The sequence below is a fragment of the Lepisosteus platostomus genome, chromosome 10 (assembly GCF_059453375.1).
Source record: "Lepisosteus platostomus isolate fLepPlt1 chromosome 10, fLepPlt1.hap1, whole genome shotgun sequence".
Lineage (NCBI taxonomy): Eukaryota > Metazoa > Chordata > Actinopteri > Semionotiformes > Lepisosteidae > Lepisosteus > Lepisosteus platostomus.
The window spans coordinates 8397090-8420527 of record NC_142620.1 but is presented as its reverse complement, the minus strand read 5'-3'; the positions used below and the strand labels follow the sequence as shown (position 1 = coordinate 8420527).

Below are 23438 nucleotides of genomic sequence, written 5' to 3'. Positions count from 1 at the left end.
ACTACATTATTTTAAAATGAACCTTTCAGTAAGTTGCATGAATTATTTCCATGTGTAAGTCTCCGTATTTGTTGGTATGACCAAAGAACTATTAAACATTTCGTGAAGTCCTGACAAAATATCCCCAGCAAATCTGTCATCGTCATGAAAAGTGAGTGCATTATCATTGACAGTGCAGTAGGTTTTAAATGTTTCCCAACACAAGAAATAAACCGATTTAAAAAAACAAAAGGTTTTGCTGATACTGCTCAAGTTATGATGAGGGGTTCCTCTGTCCTTAAATGCCCCCCAGCTAGCACATATCAAAGAAGTTCAAACAGATTGTATATTCTATGATTTTACAGAATTGGGATAGGATGAATACTATTTTCAGCAACGGGGCGCAGCTTCTTGGTGGATGTTTAGTAGCAAGAAGAAAATAAAAGGGATGGCAAACAAGCTATACATTTTAAAATACATATATGTGCAATTTAAATAGCACGTTTATACAAGGAAAGAAATATGTTATTTCAAAAGAGCATTCCATCGGCACGCCATCATTATGGAAACCGAAAATATATGTACAGTACGATCCGAATGATCTGTAACAGCTCTTCTGAATGCGACTCAATGCAATGGAACAAGCGGGCCTTGTGCAAATATTTGCATACAGAACGCTGGGTATGACATCTCATCCTCACTATTGACGACTCGTGGATCTTTCCATGCTGTTGTGTCAACCGTCTTTAAAAGATTATAGAACTCGTCTTTCCTACCGAAAGAAACGCGCTTTTTACCGGCAGCTCTTTGAAGGAAGGCTATACTTCATGCAGTGTTTCTAAGTATTGTAATATACCTCTGCTCCTTCCATTTCTTTTTCTTCGGTAGAACACGGAAAATTTAATTCCATGTATTATTTGGTTGGAAAGTTGTTGTGGTTTTTTTTTGTCGTATATATATTTAATTTTCTCATAATTTTAAACAATTTTCTCAACAATTTTAAAGCCTAAATCTCGGATTCTGGCGTTTCTGCCATTAAAATCTCATTTTCATTTGGGTTTTGGTTTCGAACCATGTCCATGTTTGTTGGTGTCTGATGTTAAGAAGCTTGAATATTCTTTCTCTAGAATCGATTATTGTAAAAGCTTTGCTGGTCAGCATTTAAAACATAACGGACATCACGGAGGATCACTTGTGACTTTTGCCATCACTCCAGTGGTTATCTGTAAAATTTACAGTGGATTTAAAATTATTATATTTTTAACTTAAAAAGGTTTATATAGCCTTACTCCACTGGATCTAAATTTCTACCATACGACAGGTTGAAAACAACAGGTAACGTTTTTTCTAGGTACTACCTCTTGTGTCTTTTTGTTTTATTTTAACAGATATTTATTTTTTATTATGCATGTTTTTGAATAGCACTTCAAGACTCAATAAGGCATAAAAACAGCCCTTAGAAATGAGACTTTATTTGACTTACGTGTCAGTCATGTGTGAACATTATGTTTGAATTATGTTGGACCCACACCGAGCGCCTCTGAATCCTGAACATTTAATCGCAGATTAGTTTTGAAGGTTCAAGAAACCCAAACATTACTTGAAGGGCAGTTCCTCACCCTTGGTTCTGACATGTTGCCCACTGGGAACCAGCTGACTGTCTCCATGCGCTCTCTTAGCTGTGCGGTGTAGCCCAGCTCTTCCTCAGTGGGGCCTTGTTCCAGGGGCTAACGACATCCCCCTCTGCTGGAGCTCCTAACCGAGCTTAAGGGAGGTGGGTTTGAGGCCGGTGGACTACTGGACCACTGAGCTGCAGGTGTGGAGCTGAAAGCAGTTGCAGTTCCCAGTCTTCTGGGTGCTGTGCAGGGACCAAGGACCAAGGATCAAGCTGTGCTGTGTGCCCAGCTGTCCCTGGAGTCTGTTGCAGTGGGGGTGCAGGGGCATGGGCATGCCCAGACACTCAGCCTCTCCAAGGGGGCTGGGGCATTACCTTAAACTGCCACAGCCCATTCCCTGTGGAGAAGGCTGCCTAGGAGTGGGAGCCTGGTGCCAGCTGCATGTGCCAATACCAGCTCTTCGGGTCGAGGGACGACCTCTGGTGTACGAGGTAGGAGTCTTTCTACATTACAGCATTCAGGTGCTGGTAGTCAACACAGAACCTCCAGGTTCTGTCCTTCTTGGGCAGCATGACAATTCATTATTCATTATCATACTCCAGGGTTCATTATCCCGGTGTGCAGTATCTCCTCTAGGGCCCTCTGGGCAGCCTGTCTTCACTGTGCCCACAGGCGGTGGGGCTGCTACCCGATGGGGTGGGCATCACCGGTGTCAATGGGGCGCTTGCGGCACCCAGCAGAGGACCCAGCAGAGGAACTACAGGAGAAGAGTCCCAGGATGCTCACCTTGGCTGGGTGACAGGTCCTTGGCTGGTTCTTTCCTACACAGCTCTGAGCACAGCCTTGAGCGCTCCACCATACCTGCTATTGAAGATCTGCCGTCTCCTCCAGGTGCTTCCTCACCACGGATGAATCCACCCTTTCTTCGGTGCCGGGTTCCACGCCAGGTGAAGGTTACCCCACTCTGACACCAGTGTGATGTTGGGTGTGCTTGGGCAGCGAGTGGAAGGAAGGAAGCTGGTGTTCGGGGTCGTGAGGACGCTTTATTGCCCTTTCTGTTTCCAGCGAGAGTGCTACTCTCATGTGGGGGGGGGTAGGAAAAGCCGAGATGCTGCTCCTGAAAGATTCCGGGCGGGAAGAGAGGGTCTCTCAGTCCTTCTATAGGCGGGAAAGGGGGAGCCAGAGGGTAAAGGGGTAGGGTTACAGAAAAACACCATGTCAGAGAGGAGCAGATCTCTACAAAATGAAAGAGTTACATTTGGGTATTATGATATTTCCACAATTAAAATGCACGGCCTCACTTTCCCTGGTTTGTTGTAAGCATCAGCTGTCATTTTAATGTTAATGTGCTCTTTTCAGAAATGATACGCCTGCAAATGATATGAAATATATGCAAAACAATCATGATGCTGACTGTCCTAACTCAACGCAGGTTGCTGCTGGAAGAGGTGTTAGTGGGGCCAGCAGGGGGTGCTCACCCTGTGGTCCATGTGGGTCCTAATGCCCCAGTATAGTGATGGGGACACTATACTGTAAACAGGCGCCGTCCTTCGGATGAGACGTAAAACCGAGGTCCTGACTCTCTGTGGTCATTAAAAATCCCAGGGCGCTTCTCGAAAAGAGTAGGGGTGTAACCCCGGTGTCCTGGCCAAATTTCCAATTGGCCCTTACCAATCATGTCCTCCTAATAATCCCCCTCTATGAATTGGCTTCATTACTCTGCTCTCCTCCCCACTGATAGCTGATGTGTGGTGAGCGTTCTGGCGCACTATGGCTGCCGTCGCATCATCCAGGTGGATGCTACACATTGGTGGTGGTGGAGGGGAGTCCCCATTACCTGTAAAGCGCTTTGAGTGGAGTGTCCAGAAAAGCGCTATATAAGTGTAAGCTATTATTATTATTATTATTAAACCACAGATCGGCACTGTGGATATTTATGGAACTTAAAGCAATATGCTTTGTGCTGTGAGCACAACTTAAAAAGTTGTTTCTATCATACCATGGGAGAGCTAATGCACTAGATGCGGGTATTTTGAGAACCTTTCGATCATATTTTATTTATCGCATTGTGGATTCTAAGTGAATATTCGGGGTTTTGTTGCGCAGTCGGTGTAGTACGTTAATTGAACTTACTGGTGAATGACGTGTGCCCCCGCGCATTTATAATTATTTACTGAGCGAATTAGCGCTCAGTAAATTTAGAAAAAAAAGTACCGAAATTAAAGACTATGTCTAATAAGCAAAATACATATTTCTATAATAACTAATTGCATTTATTATAGCACTTGTTATCACCATGGATTCTGCAGTATCTTGCGTGTAGGAGGGAGCACCTTCCTCCCCCGATCTCAACTTGAGGTGCAGAAGTCAGGAAACACCACATGAATTCGGAGGGAAGGGAAGTCACACTCTACAAATTCGGACTGGAGTTTATCCAGGACACCAGGATAATTCACTGCCAAACACTCCTACTCTGCTGAAGTGTCAACAGCATGTTTCAACACCCAAGAAATCAGTCGGTTTTCCAGGCTTGTCGCTGGAGGGCCGGTGTGTCTGCAGGTTTTCAGTCCCAGTGAGCTCTTCACAACCTAACGCAGCCCCACCATTATACCGTATTTTCCCGGACATGTCCTCCTTTTTGGTTCGTAATTCTGCGTCCGGGAGGAATTTTCAATGATATTAATGACGATTCTTCCTTTTTCTCTTTTTCGAACGCTAAGCGCACGGGTGATTAAGAGAGAGAGAGAGCTGACCATCCCAGAGAGAGAGAGACTGTGTTGATGATAGTGCTGGACCGGTCCAGTCTGCTGCCCCGTTGAATTGTCTAAACAGGTACAGGTTTTCCACAGCCTCTACCCCCGGCTCGACCACGGCGCTAATTTCACTGTCCGCTTACCCGATCCCGTCCTGCGCACAGTAGCGTTTCTATAGGAGATCTTTATTTAATACTTTATTTTGCTGTTTCTAAACAAGATTCAGAAAGGCTAAGAGCAAATCTTACAGAAGAACGGGAAGCTGAGTGCTTGTATGTAGACCAAGAAGAGGTACTTACAGGTACCTGTATGTCTCTGTAATATATTGTTACATATTACATACATATATGCAACCTACTGTATATATACATAATGGCGAATTATATCTCACAAACACAGCACTGTTCAATAGATATTGATACAAATCCCTGGCTCCCCTGTGACCCTGTACTGGGTAAAGCGATTCGAAAATTGATCTGTTCTAATGACTCCCCTTTCAACGAAGTGTCATTTTTTTAATGTTCTCATATGGCAACCTAACATTATTGGCTTAGTCTGTCAAGTTTAATAACTTCAATGGCTGGGGCTGTAAAGAGCTCTAGAAAACCTAGATAGAAAAACAGGGATTTGACATCCCTAGTTAAATTTGCCACCTGCAGGAGGGCGCCCCCTACAGGATGGTGTACCCGTTTTCCTAACTGGGTCGTTGGTTTGGAATATCTGAGACAGGCTGAAAAGTATCACCCTCTGGTCCATTGTGTGTAGATAATATATGCTTATTCATTCACGAAATCTGAATGTTCTCACCTGCTAATGTATTTTCTCATTTAAAAATATTTTTTTTACTACCCCGTGACATTTATTCCTAGCTCTTTCATGTATTTAAGCCCAGAGAAGATGTGTTCGAGTGCTCAATGAGATGGCCTGTTATCCACTTATTTTGAGACGTGTGTTAGGCTGCTGGAGATGAAAACAAAGCTTACACACTTAATGAACTGCACCTTGTGTGAAAAAGATGAAAACATTTGCTTAAAACAGCTTATTTCCAGAAATGGCCGGATGACATTCTCAGATCAATTAATTAGCTATTAGCAACCTGTTCACAGGAGCTTGTAAATGAGTTTATGTTTTTTTTCTTCCTAACCTCTATTACTGCCTAGTATGGGTCATCAGATAGACCACTGTATTAACTTCAGCATCTGCTGCATTTGTTGTAGATGTAATATCAGAAAGTGACACATTACATATCAGAAAGTGACACTACATATAATCTAGAAACTTTGTCAATATCGATGTTTACTCCTTTGTATTATTTTCGTATTTTCTGATGTGTACTGTCAGTATTTAAAACTGACTTAAGCAAAAGCAACATATTATAAACATATGATATGTTGACAAAAGAGAAATCAATTTCTTTAAATCATATTTTATTTATCATATTAAGGGTTCTAAGTGTAAAATAATCAATGAGAGAGAACATACACACAGCAGCATTGCTTAACTGTTAACATTATCTGCACTCAGTCTTATTAATGGGCAAACATTCCTAAATCATATTGGTAACTTTCCAATATTGCATCATTCACAAAGGCAATACAGGATGTTTAGACTGCTAGGTAAAAATTTTCACAGATGTAAAAAGCTCCTTACAGATGACATAATTGACATTTCTAATTTTCAGTTAAATTCAGAATGACAAGATAAAAATGTGTTTCTTTCAAGTGTTTACAATGAGCAGGTTTACAATGATCAGGGTCCATTAAGGCTCATGGACCTTGTCTCCAAACTACTGTATTTCAGTTCCTAAGCCTCTACTTGTAACGCTGGTACTGTACCTCTGCGACAATTTGAACTCGCACTCACCAGTTTGGAACATTAACACACATTGAATATCAACATTGACTGGCAAGGGTGTTGTCCTTTACCATGCATGTAGTACTGGAGTTAAAAAAACAATTACATGATGGGCTGGTATACGTCTTTGGCTGATATTACTACTTTAAGTGGGCAGCTGCGTCAGCGTGCGTAGTCTGCAAAGAAACAAGTAATAGGTTTACTCCATGCTGAAAAGAGAAGAGAGAAGACACAATGTTCTGGCTTTGAAGAAGGCTTCTTACGCCTGAAGAAGGCCACAAGGGTGAAACGTTGTGTCTTCTCTCTTCTCTTTTCAGCATGGAATAAACCTATTACTTGTTCCTTTGCATTACTACTTTAATGTTAGTGAATGGTATTTTCGTTTTTATTGTGATTAATACTCCCAAATATCATGATGCTTTACTATAGTGAATCCAGATCCTACTTTACATTGCTCCTGTAGCAATATTTAAAATGTAATTGCATTGCTTTAAAATGACAATATTGCTTATGCAAATCAAAAGCTAGAATTCAAAGTTGTCTTAAAGATGTTCATAATGATCAGCCCTGTAGAGCAGTGAGTTTTCAATGGTGCTGTAGGTCAAATACATGTTTTATTTTTTAGGCTAGGTTGCAGAGTGAGACCCTTATTTTTGTTTATGGTCTGGCTGTATTTTTTTGTTTTTGTTTTTTGTGTGGTTTTTTAATATGTTTTTTTTGTTGTTGTTGTTTTTGTCGTCTTACAAATTTCAAAACTCCTTGAATAAAAAACAAGAGCCCAGGCAGCTGCTTCAATTGCTATTGTACCTAAACTATAATGTAGGGTGAGGCTCTTATGTTTTCAGTACTCTTCTCTAGTATTCAGGATGGTACATCTGAGCTGAGACACAGCTATATTCATGGAAACTGGATGTTTCCCTTTTTCTAGTGATCAGACATTCCCTCAATTAAATTCCAACTTCTTAAAAACACACTGTAGTGCATGAAGCTTCTTTCTTCAGCTGTGTTTTTCGAAACAGGGAAGTAGTGGCGCAGGGTGGAAAAGGCATGACTAAATATTTTGCTTGTGAAATTCAGGTGTAGCACAGAACATATTTTAAACAGAATCTTCTTGCATATTGCTTATATTGCTTCACCGGAACAAAGTGAATTAATGCACAGAAGACAGCTCACTCAAGTTGTCAGTACAGGTTCCAGCTAGTTCTAGACTAGACATGCCCTACTTGTACAGAGTGTATTGGGCTCAGACATCTGTGGCTGATTGCAGAACATGACTTACCTCCCAGTTGATAAAAATATAACACGAATGCAATTACACCTCAACTCTTGGGTCATAAACCTGTCAATATGAGACAATATTTTGTAAAAGGAGATTTTAATCTACAAGAATTAGGCTGTTGTTTTTATTCTTTCAGTTGTTGTGGTTGTGAGTTTTGTTGAAAGCCACATAAGACAACATTCACTCTTTGTGTGATAAAAGAAGCAGAGATTGACTCAGTTGGTCAGTATGATGTCACTACCTATGTTACGTTAAACAAATGTTTCCTAAGCTGTGTACATGTGCCATCTGTCTGTTTCTTCAGGTATTTATATCTGTTACTGATAAAGCTAAAGTGCATTTATGACTTTGCTCATGATGTAATTCTTCTTTGCTGTCGTGGAGGAAAAACTGAGTGCATGGATAATGTTTTTATGTTTCTGTCTTAGACAGGCTATTTATTTATAAATATATAGTATCTTATTTTCAAGTTCTCTCCCATACATATTAATCTTTGTGTAGTAAGCTGCACAGTTCACATTAACATCATTTTTAGCGCTGAATTTCAGTCTACGTCTCTAATAATACTCAGGAGTACTTGGGAACTCCATGATTAGTATCAATAAACAACAAAGTGTGTCCTCTTTAGCTGCATCACCGGATAATGACTTCATTGTCTGTTTTATCAATCTGTGCTGAAGTACAATTCGATATAGTTCAAGGCACGCCTTACTTAGAAAGGGGCAATAAATAAGACTTTTGCAAGAACAGGACAAATCTCTTGACTACTCCGGCATTTAAAGGATTCAGTTTTGATTCAGCGTGCTCCCTTGGACTCTATTTACAGTGAATTTTCTCAATCAGTAAGCAGAACTCCGACACAGGAAATGCGTAACATGTGCGAGATAGTTGTGTAGAAGCAGGCGGTAAACCTTATCCAGAACGTTGCAATATCTAACTTGGCTCTGTTGTAATCAAACAATCAAGTAATGAGACACACACCCTGTGAAGTGTTTTCCTGACTACTGAGGTCTTCCTGACCTTCAATGACTGTAGAAATACTATACCTCTGTTTGATGGCTGTGTGTCTTCCATGAATTAAAGTCCTCTAATATCTCTTATCTTTGCATGTCTGAAATTCTAGAGGAAGCAATTTACCAGCTTCCACTAGTCATGTAGCAAGAGCAGAAACATTCAATTCAAGGAAGAAAATAAATGCTGTAATAATTTAACATGTATTTCACTCATTTCATCCCGATTGCTCATAACTGAGCCCGGTAATGGAAAATGGGACAATCACTACCTTTATGTATACATGACTGAAAAAAGTTTTGAAAAAGTACAGATCTCTGACAGTGATGAGGAAGCCAACTGTACTGCAAAAACAACAGACCGTGAAACAGACCACATTAACAAAACTAAGTGTATTGGAAAACACAAAAGCATTAAAATGCGTTAGTTTTTAACCAAAACATACTTAATCCTCTTAACTGGCAACTGGACATTTAATAGCACTTGAAGCCATTATCTGTTCAAATCCCTCTGCTCTGTTAGGAAGGATGAAAAAGCACAGGCCCAGCATACTGTTTTACCATCCATCAGGGCTGGCCTTGAAAGACTGACCAAATTGCATTCTATTTTTTTTTAAGTGTGTGCACAGTGTGATTTGATCATAGTAATTCCATTCTTTCACACCGAACTCTGGTGCTACAATCCACTCTGGCTCCCGACTGTGAAATCATGCAGCGTAAAATTACTCTTTCTATTTATACCACCTGCCAGCCCCAGAGAGAGATGGAGCCGCAGAAATAGCAGGTGCCAGTAGCTTCTTTTAACATCAGCATCAACAGCAGTAAAATTAGAACGGTGACGCAGACCTGCGTCTGCACTCAAGCCCTGAGGGAGGAAGCAGACAACGTCTGCCTGGAGAAAACAAATTAAAAGTCGGGGGGAAAAAAAAATCCTGGCCTTTCAGGTGAGCTTGAGTGGGAGGTGGAATTAACTTCTCTTTTGGATGCCTGGGAACGTTACCAAACTTTAAAATATTCTGCAGGTTCCTTCTCACCTCTGAACAGAGAAGCAACAGATCTCCACACAGAGACACTCAGTGCTCGGGATATTGACCATTTCCTTCCCTGACGTTAGATAGTGATTAATGCAGGTGCACCTTTCAGGACACTATCTTTGTTCTCAACGCTAAAAGCTGACTATAATGAAACAGATGTAAGTGAGGATACACTGTATTTCACATGTGCAGTATCTTGTCATGATTTGTCTCAAAAAAACTCCATTAACAAAACAATTAGGTGGCCAGCGTCTTATAATCCTCTGTGTCTGAAACAGATCAGTTACCCTCATGTCCGTTAACAAGAAAACAGGAGAGTCTGTCATTCCTCGGCCATGTTTTCTAATACGCAATTAAAAGGGAGCTTTGGTATGGTGAGAGCAGTAAGTCATTTTACTAGTTAATATGGTCTGCAAGAATCAGGGTGACTGCGGAGAAAAGCACAAAGCGGGGTTCGAGCAGTGATTTCTCTGGGGAACAACGGACTAAGCAACACTAATCTGTGGAAGTGTTTGGATTTCATATCGGTTTGTTTCTTAAGCATCTCAGGAGGGAGGTATCCCTGGCAACAGGACAAATCAGACTTGATGTAACTGGGTAATCCATAAAATAGCAGCAGAATACCACTGTGCTTTCCTTTAAAAATGAAAATAATAAGATCTTCAGCTATTATTTACAGAGTATTTACAGGGCCAGATGTTATAATCCAGAGAGCTCCCTCTGAATTGGTTGGATTCTGTAATCTTTTTGATCATCTGTTTCACAAGCCAGTTTTGCCATTTCTGCCATTTCCCTCACAGGATCAATAAAGTATGTATTAATCTAGTTTTTTGAAATACCAATTCTGAAAATACAATTGTCTTAATTAAACAGGATTTAAAATTCTCATTTAAATAAGAAGTTTTTTTTACACTTATTGCCGGTCAAAACATAGACTGGGTGTTGGATCACTTGTTTAAAAACCTTAGAAATATGACAAACCCCTTCTGCTGTTACTAGGAATCAAACCACCTGTTTTCATAGATCAATATTAATAAAAAAAAACAAAAAACAGTATTCATCATCAATCAGAAAAAAATGATCTGCAAGGCAATTCAGACAGAAAGAAGGAATCGATTCTGCACAGGTGTCTTCAAGGCCAGTACACAGCAAAGACACAATTTTACATTTTACATGACGATACATTATATAATGTGATAAGGAATATACAATCACATCTCAAATTGCAACCGAACACTAAGTATTCCGCATGCAAAAAATGTACATGATTGTACAATCACGATCATTTGTACATTTGCAAAAATATAAAATTGCAAAACTGTCACGGTATCTTTAATTATTTTTGCAAACGTCTGATGGCAGATGATGATTTCGAGGCATATCTAGATGATAATAAGTGAATTTGCCACACTGGGCCGAAATAGATCGTGTCTGAAATTTGTAAAACTGTCGCGTATTCTCTGATGACATTTCACCCTGTCTAAATAATGTTCGACCAATCCTACTAAGACGTTATACCAGACATTTATGTTAATAAATGCATTTCGCCTCCCAGTCAAAGTCGGCGCTGTTGCTGGTGCATTTTGCTGTTAGTTGAGCCATTAAGTTTAGCATTACGCTGCATTAACTCGCCCTTTCGGTTTGGTATCCGGCTCTCAGTAGCCATGGTTCGGGTTTCGGCGTTGCTGTTTCTCCCGGTCCTCTTTGGATCGGCTTTATCCATCTCTTTCTATTTACCAGTAAATTCTCGAAAATGCTTGCGGGAAGAGATACACAAAGACGTGTTGGTCACCGGTGAATACGAGGTGACGGAGCAGCCCAACACCAAAACCAACCTGAAGGTGAGCCCAGTTGGGCGAATGCAGATGCAGGAAAGACCGAGGATGTGTGTGCAGGCCTGGGTGGGGGGGATAAGTATCTCTGTGGCTTAACGGAGGAGTCCTGGGCAGTTAAATGATCTTTTACAACGGTCTGGGGGGGAAGTCTGCGTTCAACAGTATCTTGTGTGTTCAACAAAATGAAAAAAAAAAAACAAATCGTAAAAATGCTGAAAGTTAAGCTGTCGTGCTGGCTGACAAGGCCTCGTACGTTTATTATAGATAGTCCCGATTTTTTTTTAAACTTGAGTAGCGCGATTGCACTGTACGTTTTAGGATGTGAAATGCAAAAAAAAAAGGAAGAAAATGGTTACATTTTATTTTGCAATTGCAGTGTGGGTTTGGGTCGTCTGGTCTCGGTACGCGAGTTCCTTTCATTCAGATAGTTACACGTCACTTAAAACGAGTTCCACGTACGGACAGCACTTCTGGTTGAAATTAATGGTTCACCCTCCTACGGTTAATCTGTCCACCCACGATGAGAATGCCATTAACTTTAGTTACCTTGTATAAACATTTGGATGAAATAATTTTAAAATTCTGTGTTTGAAAGGTTTACTACAACATCGACTGGTATGTTTTGCACTGTGGGGAAAAAAAACGTTTGCAGGAATGTAATGAATAGCGCCATGTATCATTAAAAATACTATCTTAAATTTAACGATGTGAATACACCTCAAGGTATTGTTAGAAATCCTCCCCCAAGAAGCGTTAAGAATATTGTTTGATGCAGAGAAATAGAAAGATGATTGCACTTTTCTTGTTTTACTTTTTAAAATATTTTAACTTAATCCTCACATTGACAGTTGTCTCTGCCGTCTGAAGTAGTTTCATTTGTGAAAAGTGAAATCAACGTTGCAGAAACGTATGATTGACACATTTAGTTTGTTCTTTATTAGCATATGTTGGAATAAATCAGCTTTGTTTTATATAGTGCCTTTAAAGGTGGATTCTCAAAGCACTTGACAGATTTACAACAAAAAATACTCAAGATGTATACAATGAAACGATAGAATGAGAGGAAACAACAGATGGGTACTGAATATGGTAGGAGCAAAGGGGTATATAACAGAACCAGTTAGATAAAAGCCCTTCTAAAGAAGAAGGTTTTGGGTCTGGATTTGAAGGTGTTGAGGAGGCGACTCTCTGATATCCTTGGGCAGAGAGTTCCAGAGCTTTGAGGCAGAACAGGCCCTGTCACCCCTAGTGTTGAGAAGAGTGAAGGTTGTAAGGTGGGGAGTAGGACGATAGTAGCTCAGACAGGTACTGAGGTGCCACGCCATGCAGAGCCTTAGAGCTTTAGCATAAGGAGTTTGAAGGATTTGTAACAATATAACACTCAGGTCACGTCTTCTTTAGATTAAAAAAAAATGCAACAAAAAGTTGGAGTCTACAATAACTGTGTTTTTTTTTTAAGTGCAAAAACCCCATTCAGGTCTTGTTCTGTTGCTTATTATGTTTGCTGGATGTGAATTTAAAGTTTGGTTGATAAATGACCGTGCTCTTACCTCACGTGTAAGGAAATCAAACATGCGTGCTTGCCTTTTGGTTTTCTTTAAAATAATTCACTATCGCTTTTCTGTACTTGCATGTTAAATGGCCATATCCTTCACACAGGGGTGAGCCTTGAATTTTGCTGACAGGTGTGGCTGATTGCTCTTGGCTTCTTCTGTGTACGGGTATGGGTTCAAATTCAAATTGATTTGCACGTGCTGCGAATCGCGTCTACTACTTGCTATCCATGATTGCCAGTCAGACTTGATCTTCTCAGCTCGTTTGCAGAAACTGTCATCCTTCAAGTCTAGGAGGATCACAGCCATGGGATCTGGAGTGAAATAGACAGCAATTGATAGAGGGGGCGATGAGCTGTATCCTTATGATCCATTCAGAAATTTTGTTAGGAAGTACCTGCAATCTTCTGTCTGTTTTGTAAGCAAGTTAAAATGGCTGCAGACTTCGAGGGAGAAGAGGATGAAATACGGTCAGTGTAGCAGTTTACAGCATCGAAACCTGTGACTTCTGTGGCGTAACTTTCTGTGTTTCTATGCAAGTATAAAACTGATGCATAAGCAGAAACCCCGCTTTAGAAAGTACTTTCAGTTCTGTTGAGGTCTTCTGAAAACGCAGTCATCGTCAATGCACGAACAATGTGCTGTTCCCTTTCCTTTCTCCTGTGCAGATCACCGACTCATCCGGCCACATCTTGTATTCGAAAGAAGATGCATCGAAAGGGAAGTTTGCCTTCACCACAGAGGATTACGACATGTTTGAAGTTTGTTTTGAGAGTAAATTCCCCATGGGTACGTGTGGATCAGGCTCATTTTTCATTTTGTAGTTTTTTTTTTTGGGGGGGCCAAGATGCCCCTGAAAGTTGTTCATGCTGCTCAATTGTTAATCAAGAGATTAATAAATCTATGCAAATAAATATTTCGAAATTGAAAAAATGTAAGGGTCAGTGCAGCAGTGTGGCTGTTGGGTGCAAAACTCAGAAATGAGATAGCTGGAATTGCTTTTAAACAAGACATTGTGCATGTCTTTTTTATTTCCTTCCCTGTCTGCCTGTCCAGATGTAGTTTTCCTGTTTTGAAATTCAAATTAAAGACCATAGTGAAGTTTAAAAAAAAATGTGGAGGACTTCCGATCCATCAGATCAGTCCTGACTTACTCATGTTTTACTTGCATACATAAAATGATGTGAGTTTTACTATTGCAAATCTGACCTTTTATTATTTCCAATTTTATCTGCTGTGTCGCATATTCGGCTCTTCGGAGATTTAGAGAGGGTGTTTGCTTAAAGGGTGTTCTCCAAGTGTGCTGTTCTCCTGGGATCGGGCCCGGCTGTGCCGAGTGGGGCTGGGGAAGGCAGGGTCGAGGGATGGGAGTGGATGAGCAGGAGTGGGAGCTGGAGGCTGGGATTGGGAGAGAGTGGGTGGGATACGGAGTGGGGGTTAGATTTAGTGGGGGTGGTCATTTCCCGGAATGCTTGGTGCCTTCACAATAAATCTTTTCATTCTGGTTCCAGGAACTGGGCGGGTCCCAGACCAGCTGGTCAATTTAGACATGAAGCATGGCGTGGAGGCTAAGAATTACGAGGAGGTAAGTGATGAGAGAGGGAGGGCCAGCGCAGAAGTGGTGGGTACGGGAACTGCCAGGGTTGCTTGCTCTTAATTCTGTTGCCTTTTGATCTTTCTGCTTTGGTCTGGCATGGATTTATGCTAGCGTTCTTCCCGTGCAGCAGTCATGAGCAAACGGGCACATGCCATTTTACACTTACTTTAGGAACGAAAGTGCTCTGCTGTAGCTTTCAAGGCAGACGTCCAGTTCACCTGAGTGAGCGTAATCTTCAGAAGTGCTTGTAATCTTCTGCAGCGCTGTTACAGAACAGAAGATGCCCTCCTCCTCCGCGCACTTATTTTATGTTCACAAGAAGATCTTAAATGGTTTCAGCTGTGACTGTGCTAATCAGAATCATACGTTTCAGTGGCAAGCAGGATATGTAGCCTCCCTGGTGATGGAAAATAAACTGTAGCTTGACCAGCAACCAGTATGGTTTTTACCACTTCAGTGCCTATTTTTTCAATTAAGTCTGAGGCTTTAGAAGACTTTTTTCTGCTTTTTGGAAGGTGTTCCAAACGTTAGTATAATTATGGTCTCTTAACATTTTTTTGAGACTGAAGTTTCAGTTTTTAACAGTTAATTTTAATATCGTACAGTTTGTTTTCCTCTATCACACATGTAATAGTAGGGCATACGTAATTGGAACAAGGTGTTTTTTGAAGGATTAGTATTTCAGAGTGAAATCTCTGTAAAAACAGCGTGATGAGGGGCAGTGGTTACATAGCAATATTAAATACTCCTAACAGAAAAAGTGATGTGCTTTTGTTTCCAGAGTTGCGTCAGTGTCGAAATAGTTTAAAGTGCTATACGCTTTGTGAGTTTATTAAAAGTTTTTTTCTTTTTGGACAGTGCATTGTTTGACAAAGTTTAAATTTTAGGTTTAATTGTTTTTAAGTGTTCTCCTTGTACATGGGCAAGGAAAAAGGCCTGTAAAAAGGATAACACAGCTGTTGGTTCTCTTCATTGTTTACATACCAAGTCGAAATGGAAGGCACGGACTTCTTAACTGTGTTTAATACTTTCTTCAATAGCTGGAATATTTCAGTGGTCCTCCTGCGTGACTCAGCCAGTAAAGGCTGAGTTACGTGATCAAGGGAGTCAGATGAGAAGCCTGTATTGTGTCACTGGCCAATTGTAATTGGGATTTCCCAGGTGGAGCTTAGGGCAGGTTTTTTGTACCTGAATGTCCCTGGGGCCTCCCAGGTGACCCTTCCCTGAGGTCGCCATTTTGCCCTTTGATATGAGGGGCACATCTTTCCTTAAAACATTGAACAGCGAAGGGCTGTTCCAAATCGGGTGGGTACGACAAAAACAATTGGTCATTCTACATTTTAGGAAATACTTATACTTTTATGTAAGTAATATAAACTTTTTTCACATTTATGTATACATCTCAGTGCTTTAGAGGCTTTGTGAGGCGTTGTAGGCAATACCTCCAGACTTAAGGAGAAAGAACTAATCTTTTTGAGGTATGTTTATTGGCATTCATGAAGAAACACCAGCGACTTCAGATTTGAACATGTTATAAATTATTATACAGGCAACACCTTGAGATTCTAGGTAGCTCCCAGCATGTGTGGGGATGTGTTTTTTAAGGGGTAATAGGCGCTTAGTGGTCAGTGAAAAGGTGGGAGACTAATTTCAGGCCAGTAACACCTTCTGCCTCTTTCTGTTATTCAGTTCGTCTCGCTCCTCGTTCCTGGCAGTGATAGGTATAGAATTCTTCTGCAGCATTCTTCAGGCCAAGTTAATAGTTGGCACTGAGGTAGTGGCAGGACTAACGAACCTTCCTGTCAGCTCGCTGTATGTGTGTGGGGGGGCACTGGCGTCTGCATACCAGACGAATTGTGTTAAGCGTGTCTGCTAACAGCTGCAACGTGTCCGTTTATATTTGTGAGAAACACTGACATCTGCTGGAAGGATTTTTTTCAGCTTGAACATAGATGTAGCAGACATTTTTTGTGTTTCAAAACGTACTTAGTGATTCTTTTTTTTTAACGCTACAAAGGCATTGTCTGTCCTGTGACCGTCTGAACCTGGCAGCAGGTGTTTGGAAAGCGAGGTGCACAGGGAATGGGTTTGTCAAATACAGTCTGTGCCTCTGTCTCCGCCCTCAGATCGCCAAGGTGGAGAAGCTGAAGCCGCTGGAGGTGGAGCTTCGTCGGCTGGAAGACCTGTCCGAGTCCATCGTGAACGACTTTGCGTACATGAAGAAACGAGAGGAGGAGATGAGGGATACAAATGGTAAGGATCCAGACGCCTGAGAAATAAAAGCATGAAATCCAAAATGTAAATATAGTCCCTGATCTTTAATTCTAGGTGATCCTTCCAGACAGGATAATGCAAGAAGCAGAAATATTGTGCATAGCTCAGGCTAACTACACCCGTGTTAAGTAAATAGCTAACAAAGTCATTTGATCACCAAGTGCCATAGGCCTTTACTTTAGTTTCACATTGTGCCTGTATTGTATGTTTCCTGAATGGTAAAGGATAAGTTTTTAGTACCTCTGTTGCACTGAAACAGATTTCTGTGTATCGCAAAACGTTTTATTGTTCAGTTTTTGAATAGGAAAAGACCATCGTTGTACGCCACAGAAATGGAGGATTGTATCTTATTGCACGTACTGTTCGTTTTTTCGCAGAGTCCACCAACACCCGGGTTCTGTACTTCAGCATCTTTTCCATGTGCTGCCTGATCGGTCTGGCCACATGGCAGGTCTTCTACTTGCGACGCTTCTTCAAGGCAAAGAAGCTCATCGAGTAACAATTTTTTGCTTCATTTGGGAACAGGCAAATGGATGGGCTCTTTGTCGATTCAACAGGAGAAGAGCTGGAGTATTCAATAATCTAGTATGGGGAGATAATTGAAGGGATTCTCAAACAGCTGGTGTAATGTTATTCTGAAGAGGATTATACTTACCACTGAAATGCTTTTTTTCCACTCTCTTGTCATGTCAGTGTCACAGAGTAACATCATTTCAGACATGATGTTTTATACATTTTGTTTTGTAAATATTGTTTTCAGAAATGTCTATGACTGAAAGAAAATGACTCCTGGGTATAAGGAATTTCTTAAAAGAAATTCTCTTCAAAGTTATCTTCTTTCAAAATTAAAATTCCCATCAATGTTTTAATCTAGTGTCAATTGCAGGATTTATTGTGAATACAAAAAGGTCATATTAGGGATTTGTTATGCAATTGGACTATCATTATCTGTACTATTCCTTTTTTGTGTAAAGTACTTTTCCCCCCTATATATTGACCCCTCCCTAGAAGTTTACATTTGTAGACTCTATTAGTGAGATACAAAGTCAAATCAAACTAGAACACTTTTGTAGTTTAAGTACAAATTTTGGAAGCTGAATGTTGCTAGAACTGTTGACAAAATTCAGTCCTCTGACGTTCTCGGGAACATTTTCACATCGGGGTTTTTACTTGTTTCAGAATAATTGTACATAGGTTTAAATACTTTACACGTCAGATGATTCAGCATAAGTTATTTGGGTTCTTGGGAGGTACATTATGCTTAATTGTATAATTCTTGCAAATGAAGCCTAAAACTTAATTTAGAATAACCCCTACCCAATTTTTAAGTCCTAGATTATAATAGCGAGACAGAAAATGCATCTTACAGCTATTATAGGCTTGTGGTCTTTTGCTCCATAAAGGGTAAATTGTCTTTCTTGGGCAGAGTTTTCTTTTCCTCCCTGTGGCTGTGGGAATCGGTCCTGTGGGTAATTCTGTTTTAAACAGTGAAGGATATTTTCACTGTGGATAATTGATTGATTTGATTTGACCATTTTAAATAAAAAAATCTTAAACTTTGTTTCCTTGTTTTTTTCTACATGAAAATGGATTTATACTTTTTAAGGATTTTCTTTCAAGAAATGGATTGCCATTTCTATACAAATAACATTTAGAAACATTAGCTTTTCTGTTGGATCTGAGTAAATTCATAAGCTAACTGTACACTAGAGCTAGCTTTAAAAATAATGCAGAATCTATTATCACTGTAGAAGAATTTCAGATGGCAGATTTTTCAAATATATCTGGTATATATCTTGCCCTTTTAAGTGTTATATACTATAACAATGAGCATAGACTGAAATATAATTATAATTGAAAATATAATTTGTAATGTGGATTTTGCGTTTTAATCATAGGCGAAAAGATTAAACAAGTCTAAGTGTTTCTATATGACTCACTATGCATTTTAGATATCGCATCTAACGAAACTGCCATTGATTTCGTGACATCTGTTGAAGAGATGTCACGAACATGTCAGTTATCTTCTGCAATTTTCATTAAACTGCTAAAGTTTTCTATTTCAAAGTTTTACAACTAAGCGTTTTCATAAATAACCATGTTCCTCTGCTGTGCTGAGCACGAGTAAAGCAAAACAAGATGCTTGTCGACTTGGTTGCATTAGCCTGCTCTGAGATAGGTTGCTCTGCGCTCAAATGTTCTGTAGAAAATGAGAAAAGTACACAGAAGTAAAAAAATAGCAAGAAGAACATAATTTTCATTATTGTGTCAGTTAATGCTGTTAGGGCCAGGCAGATTATATGCTAAATATGAGGTTAACGAAGAGCAGTCGTGACTTCCGGTACCCAGTGGTAACATGACCTGGAAGTGTTCTCCTGTATTTCATTCCGTGCGGTGGACAGTTGTCTGACGAGAATAGTTCCTACCACTTCCCCTGGTGCTTAGGAAGTTAACAAGCGCCTCTCGTTGCAACTGCGGGCGAAGAAGATGCCGAGAGCGGATAAAGAAACCGATCTTTCCGAACGACTGGAATCTTTCCTGTCGGACCTGAAGCGGGGAGGCAGCGGCTCTGGGCCGCCGCGGGGATCTGGAGAAACTGCCCGAGAAACAGCGGCTTTGCTCCGCAAGATAACAGCCCAAGCCCGCTGGAGCAGCGCAGGTCAGAGCCCGGAAAGCAGAGCGCTGTGGCAGGGAGTAGCCTGCACGGCATATCGGGGATTTGGGGCCCGGGTTGAATAAGGATATTCGTTTTTTTTATCACACATAATATTTTTAATGCGAGAACGATCCCGAGGAGTTGATATTTCAGACGAGTTGGATGCGTCATTCTTAGCGTAAACGTCGAGGCACAACGTGTATTGCATCAGTGTTACACGCGCTCTTGTGTCTGTGTATTTTTCTTAATCATTGTAACACATGCGTTTTTAATGTGTGTAGGCGATCTCATGGAAATCATACGCAAAGAAGGTAGGAGGATGACAGCTGCCCAGCCTTCAGAGACCACCGTGGGTAACATGGTGCGGAGAGTGTTAAAAATCATCAGAGAGGAGTACGCCAGGTGAGGCCGGAGGAGGGTCGTAGGCTCACTAACAGCCCCCGAGTTGCGCACACAGGTGGGAGCTCGCTGCAGCTGTACGTGCATGGCTGTGCGTCATCTTACGAGGCGTTGGGCAAAAACTCTTACACAACGAGAGGGGGGAGAGAGTGTGCAACTGACCCGCGAGGAAACGTGGAATTCTGTACACGACGAGTTGTTCGTGACGGAGCGTGAGTGCAAGGCAATGGGAAAAGTCAAGTTTGTAGGATGGATTCTCAAATACCAAAACAAAGAAATACATTTTGCCCAGTTGTCCCCAGAACATTCAATCTGAAACAGGTCAAGGGCATTAAGTAGACACTGACATTTCCAGGGCAGCATTTTTTAACAATGCAATGAGAAAATCATTTTCCCATTAGATGATTCATTGAGAATCTTTAAATATGAAATATTGTGTAGAATCATCTTTGAAGTGGTGCTAAAAAGCAGCAGAGAAAGAACATGTGGAGCGATCAGTTGTCCCGCTTAAATTTCGGTGCGTTTTATTATGTTTTATGATCATATGGATATCAAATTTCAAGCATTAGAGCGCAGCTGGCACCAGTGAAGTGGTATTTGACTTAAGGCTGGCATTGTGCTACAAATAAGCCACTTCACTCCGGGTGTACTTAGCACAATATTTCAGTTATGATTGATGCTGTTGTATTATACAGTGAGCCGGACACTTAAGATGGGCTCCCTTACACAATGAGTAGAATATTTGTAAAGTTAAACCTTTTTCTGTAAACCTGATGTGCATCCCTGTGTAAATTCTGGGAGCAGTGCCCCAAACATTATGTCCTGACTTGCATTTTTCACCTGCCCTCCTGTGGGAAGGTGTGTTCCAGCACGGATGAGACCCTTTTCTCCCTGTTCTGTCGTCAGGTCCCGTGGCAGCAGTGAGGAGACTGACCAGCAGGAGTCGCTGCATAAACTCCTGACCACGGGCGGCCTGAGTGAGGAGAACTTCAGGCAGCACTTCCCCCCTCTCAAAGCCAATGTGATAGAGGCCATCAACGAGCTCCTCACAGAGCTGGGTAAGGCAGCTTGTATCAGGGATCTCCAGCCGCGGTTTGTTGATCACCACTAAATCGCCAGTTCTGAAAACTGCGCGCATTGTCCAGGGAGCTTTGTGGGGACTTCAGTACACGTTGTATGAATTTCCAGTCTTGGAAACAGGTTTTGTTGTCATTATCAACTTTTCTAATCGAGAATTTCCTTACTGTCCCCATGCACTTGGACTAAAGGATAGATGATGCCTCTCGCAGTGGCAGAAACAGCTCTGGTTGGCTGGTCTTCTTTGGGAAATGTTGGTGCTTAGTTGGGAGCCTCCAGCATCCCCTGTCCCAGGCATCAGTGAATGCTCTCCTCTCTCTGTAATGATTATGTGCAGCTTTGTGCTGCCGAGTTCCATGGGGCTGGATTTGAGCACTAAGTGGGCTTGGAGAACTGCTGCTGAAATAGTTAAACCCGTATTTCCCCGATATGCCTGTGCCGCAGTTGTCTGATGTAAGGGTAAGGTCCTTTGGGTGGAGACTTGGAAACAGTAATGATGAGGGGGGGTGGAGGGTCTGTTGTCTTGTACAGTTCCATTCTGGTTGTTCTGTTTTGGGGAGATTTGAAACAAAAAAAAGAAAAGAAACCTCTTGGCCTTTTTAAGTCCGGTGTTTAAAATAAAAGAAGTGAGAGCAAGGCCAGGAATCCGGGCTCGGTTGAGAAAGGACCTGTGTTCTTCCTCTTGCCCAGAGGGGACCACGGACAACATCGCCATGCAGGCGCTGGAGCACATCCACTCCAACGAGGTCATCATGACGATCGGCCGCTCCCGCACGGTGGAGGCCTTCCTGAAGGACGCGGCACGCAAGCGCAGCTTCCACGTCATCGTGGCCGAGTGCGCGCCCTTCTGTCAGGTACACCGCTCCGGGGCAGCGCGGGGCCACCGCGTGCGGTTTCCTTCTCGAATTCCGACCGCTGGGGGCAAAGCAGAAGCGTCACCTGTCATCTCTCCCTCCCTCCTGCGTTTCCCCAGGGCCATGAAATGGCAACCAGTCTAGCAGAGGCGGAGATTGAAACGACCGTCATTACAGACGCCGCAATATTTGCTGTAATGTCTCGCGTCAACAAGGTAAAAAAAAGATGACCCTGAAGACTGAACACCTGCAGTGTTATAGCTTTATTCTTTCATGGTTTATAACACTGCTTCAGCCAGTTCCTGGCAGTAGTCTTTAATTCCACGCGAGATGTTCCCTCCCTATGTGGACGTGTGAAGTGTGCCGTTGTTCTTGCCAGGTCATCATTGGCACACAGACTGTGTTGGCCAACGGCGGTCTGAGGGCGGTCAATGGGACTCACACCCTGGCTCTCGCGGCGAAGCACCACTCTACACCTCTCATTGTGTGCGCTCCCATGTTCAAGCTGTCTCCACAGGTACGGCAAAACCGCAGGTCTCTAGCTGTTGGTGCAAGGTCCAGTGAAAGTGTTTTCATTCTGTACTTCCAGGCCTGTTTTTAATCAAGCCCCCAAGTGAATGGAACACATCGGCTCCATTATCAGAAACTTGCTATTTCCTGAAGAGGGCTGATGCAGCCCGGAGCTTGTTCCTGAGGTTCAGGGCACAAGGGAAGGACTGGTGCTCAGGACTGACCCTCCCATCTCCTTCTTGACTGCCCTGGGCAGGACACCGGCCCCCTCGCAGGACCACGGAGAAAGGGGATAATTTAGATTAGCTGGTCAGTCCTATTCAGCAGGTGGGAGGAAGTTGAGGCATCAGGAAAACACCCATGTGAATACGTGGTGAACATGCAAGCTTCACATAGACAGATACACAGGCCAGACCCCAGAACCTGCAGCTGTGAAATTCACCACCATGCCACACAAGAGAATTAAAATGTTTCTTTTTCCAGTTTCCAAATGAAGAGGACACATTCCACAAATTCGTATCTCCACAGGAGGTGTTGCCCTTTACAGAAGGTACTTTTTACCGTTTCATACACAGTACGAATGACAAACAAAAGCTGAAGAATAAGACAAAAGTAGAATGTTGCCACTGTCATGCTTTTATTACAAATTACTCCAACCTTTGAAATATCTGTCTAGAAGGCCCTATAGACTTGTTTTTTATATCAACCGTTTACATGTTTGCTTTTGTATTGTTAGGCTGAATGACATAAACATAGCATCATTTGTTTTGTATCATTTGGATTTTTTGCCTTATGGTAGATAGCTTATGTAGTATAAACATACAGTATATTAACCATTTGTTAACATTATTCTCATTTCAAACACTATTAATAATCATTATTTGGCATTGCTACCCTATAAAGTAGCATTTGCATTATGTCTAATTTAAAATCTGCTTTTGTCTTCCAGGTGAAATTCTATCAAAGGTAAATGTGCACTGCCCCGTCTTTGACTATGTGCCTCCTGAACTCATCACTTTGTTCATTTCCAATATTGGAGGGAATGCTCCATCCTATATCTACCGCTTGATGAGTGAACTTTACCACCCTGAAGATCATGAACTGTGATGTCTGACATTATTTAACATTAAATATTTAATCAGTAACTCTGTATCCATG

General features: G+C 41.6%; 2 protein-coding genes across 2 annotated transcripts; both read left to right on the top strand.

Annotated features, from left to right (window-relative positions):
* The first annotated feature begins 11121 nt into the window (after positions 1-11121).
* On the top strand, positions 11122-18345 carry tmed10 (transmembrane p24 trafficking protein 10). The gene is made up of 5 exons (XM_088647915.1): positions 11122-11366; positions 13582-13702; positions 14425-14498; positions 16637-16763; positions 17162-18345. Exons 1-5 carry the CDS (start codon positions 11190-11192, stop codon positions 17281-17283), a joined length of 621 nt encoding a protein of 206 aa, XP_088504041.1. The 5' UTR covers positions 11122-11189; the 3' UTR covers positions 17284-18345.
* An 846-nt stretch (positions 18346-19191) lies between these two features.
* On the top strand, positions 19192-23425 carry eif2b2 (eukaryotic translation initiation factor 2B, subunit 2 beta). Its single transcript, XM_088647910.1, has 8 exons — positions 19192-19443; positions 19722-19842; positions 20746-20897; positions 21607-21770; positions 21890-21985; positions 22150-22287; positions 22764-22830; positions 23230-23425. Exons 1-8 carry the CDS (start codon positions 19272-19274, stop codon positions 23385-23387), a joined length of 1068 nt encoding a protein of 355 aa, XP_088504036.1. The 5' UTR covers positions 19192-19271; the 3' UTR covers positions 23388-23425.
* Positions 23426-23438: the final 13 nt, after the last annotated feature.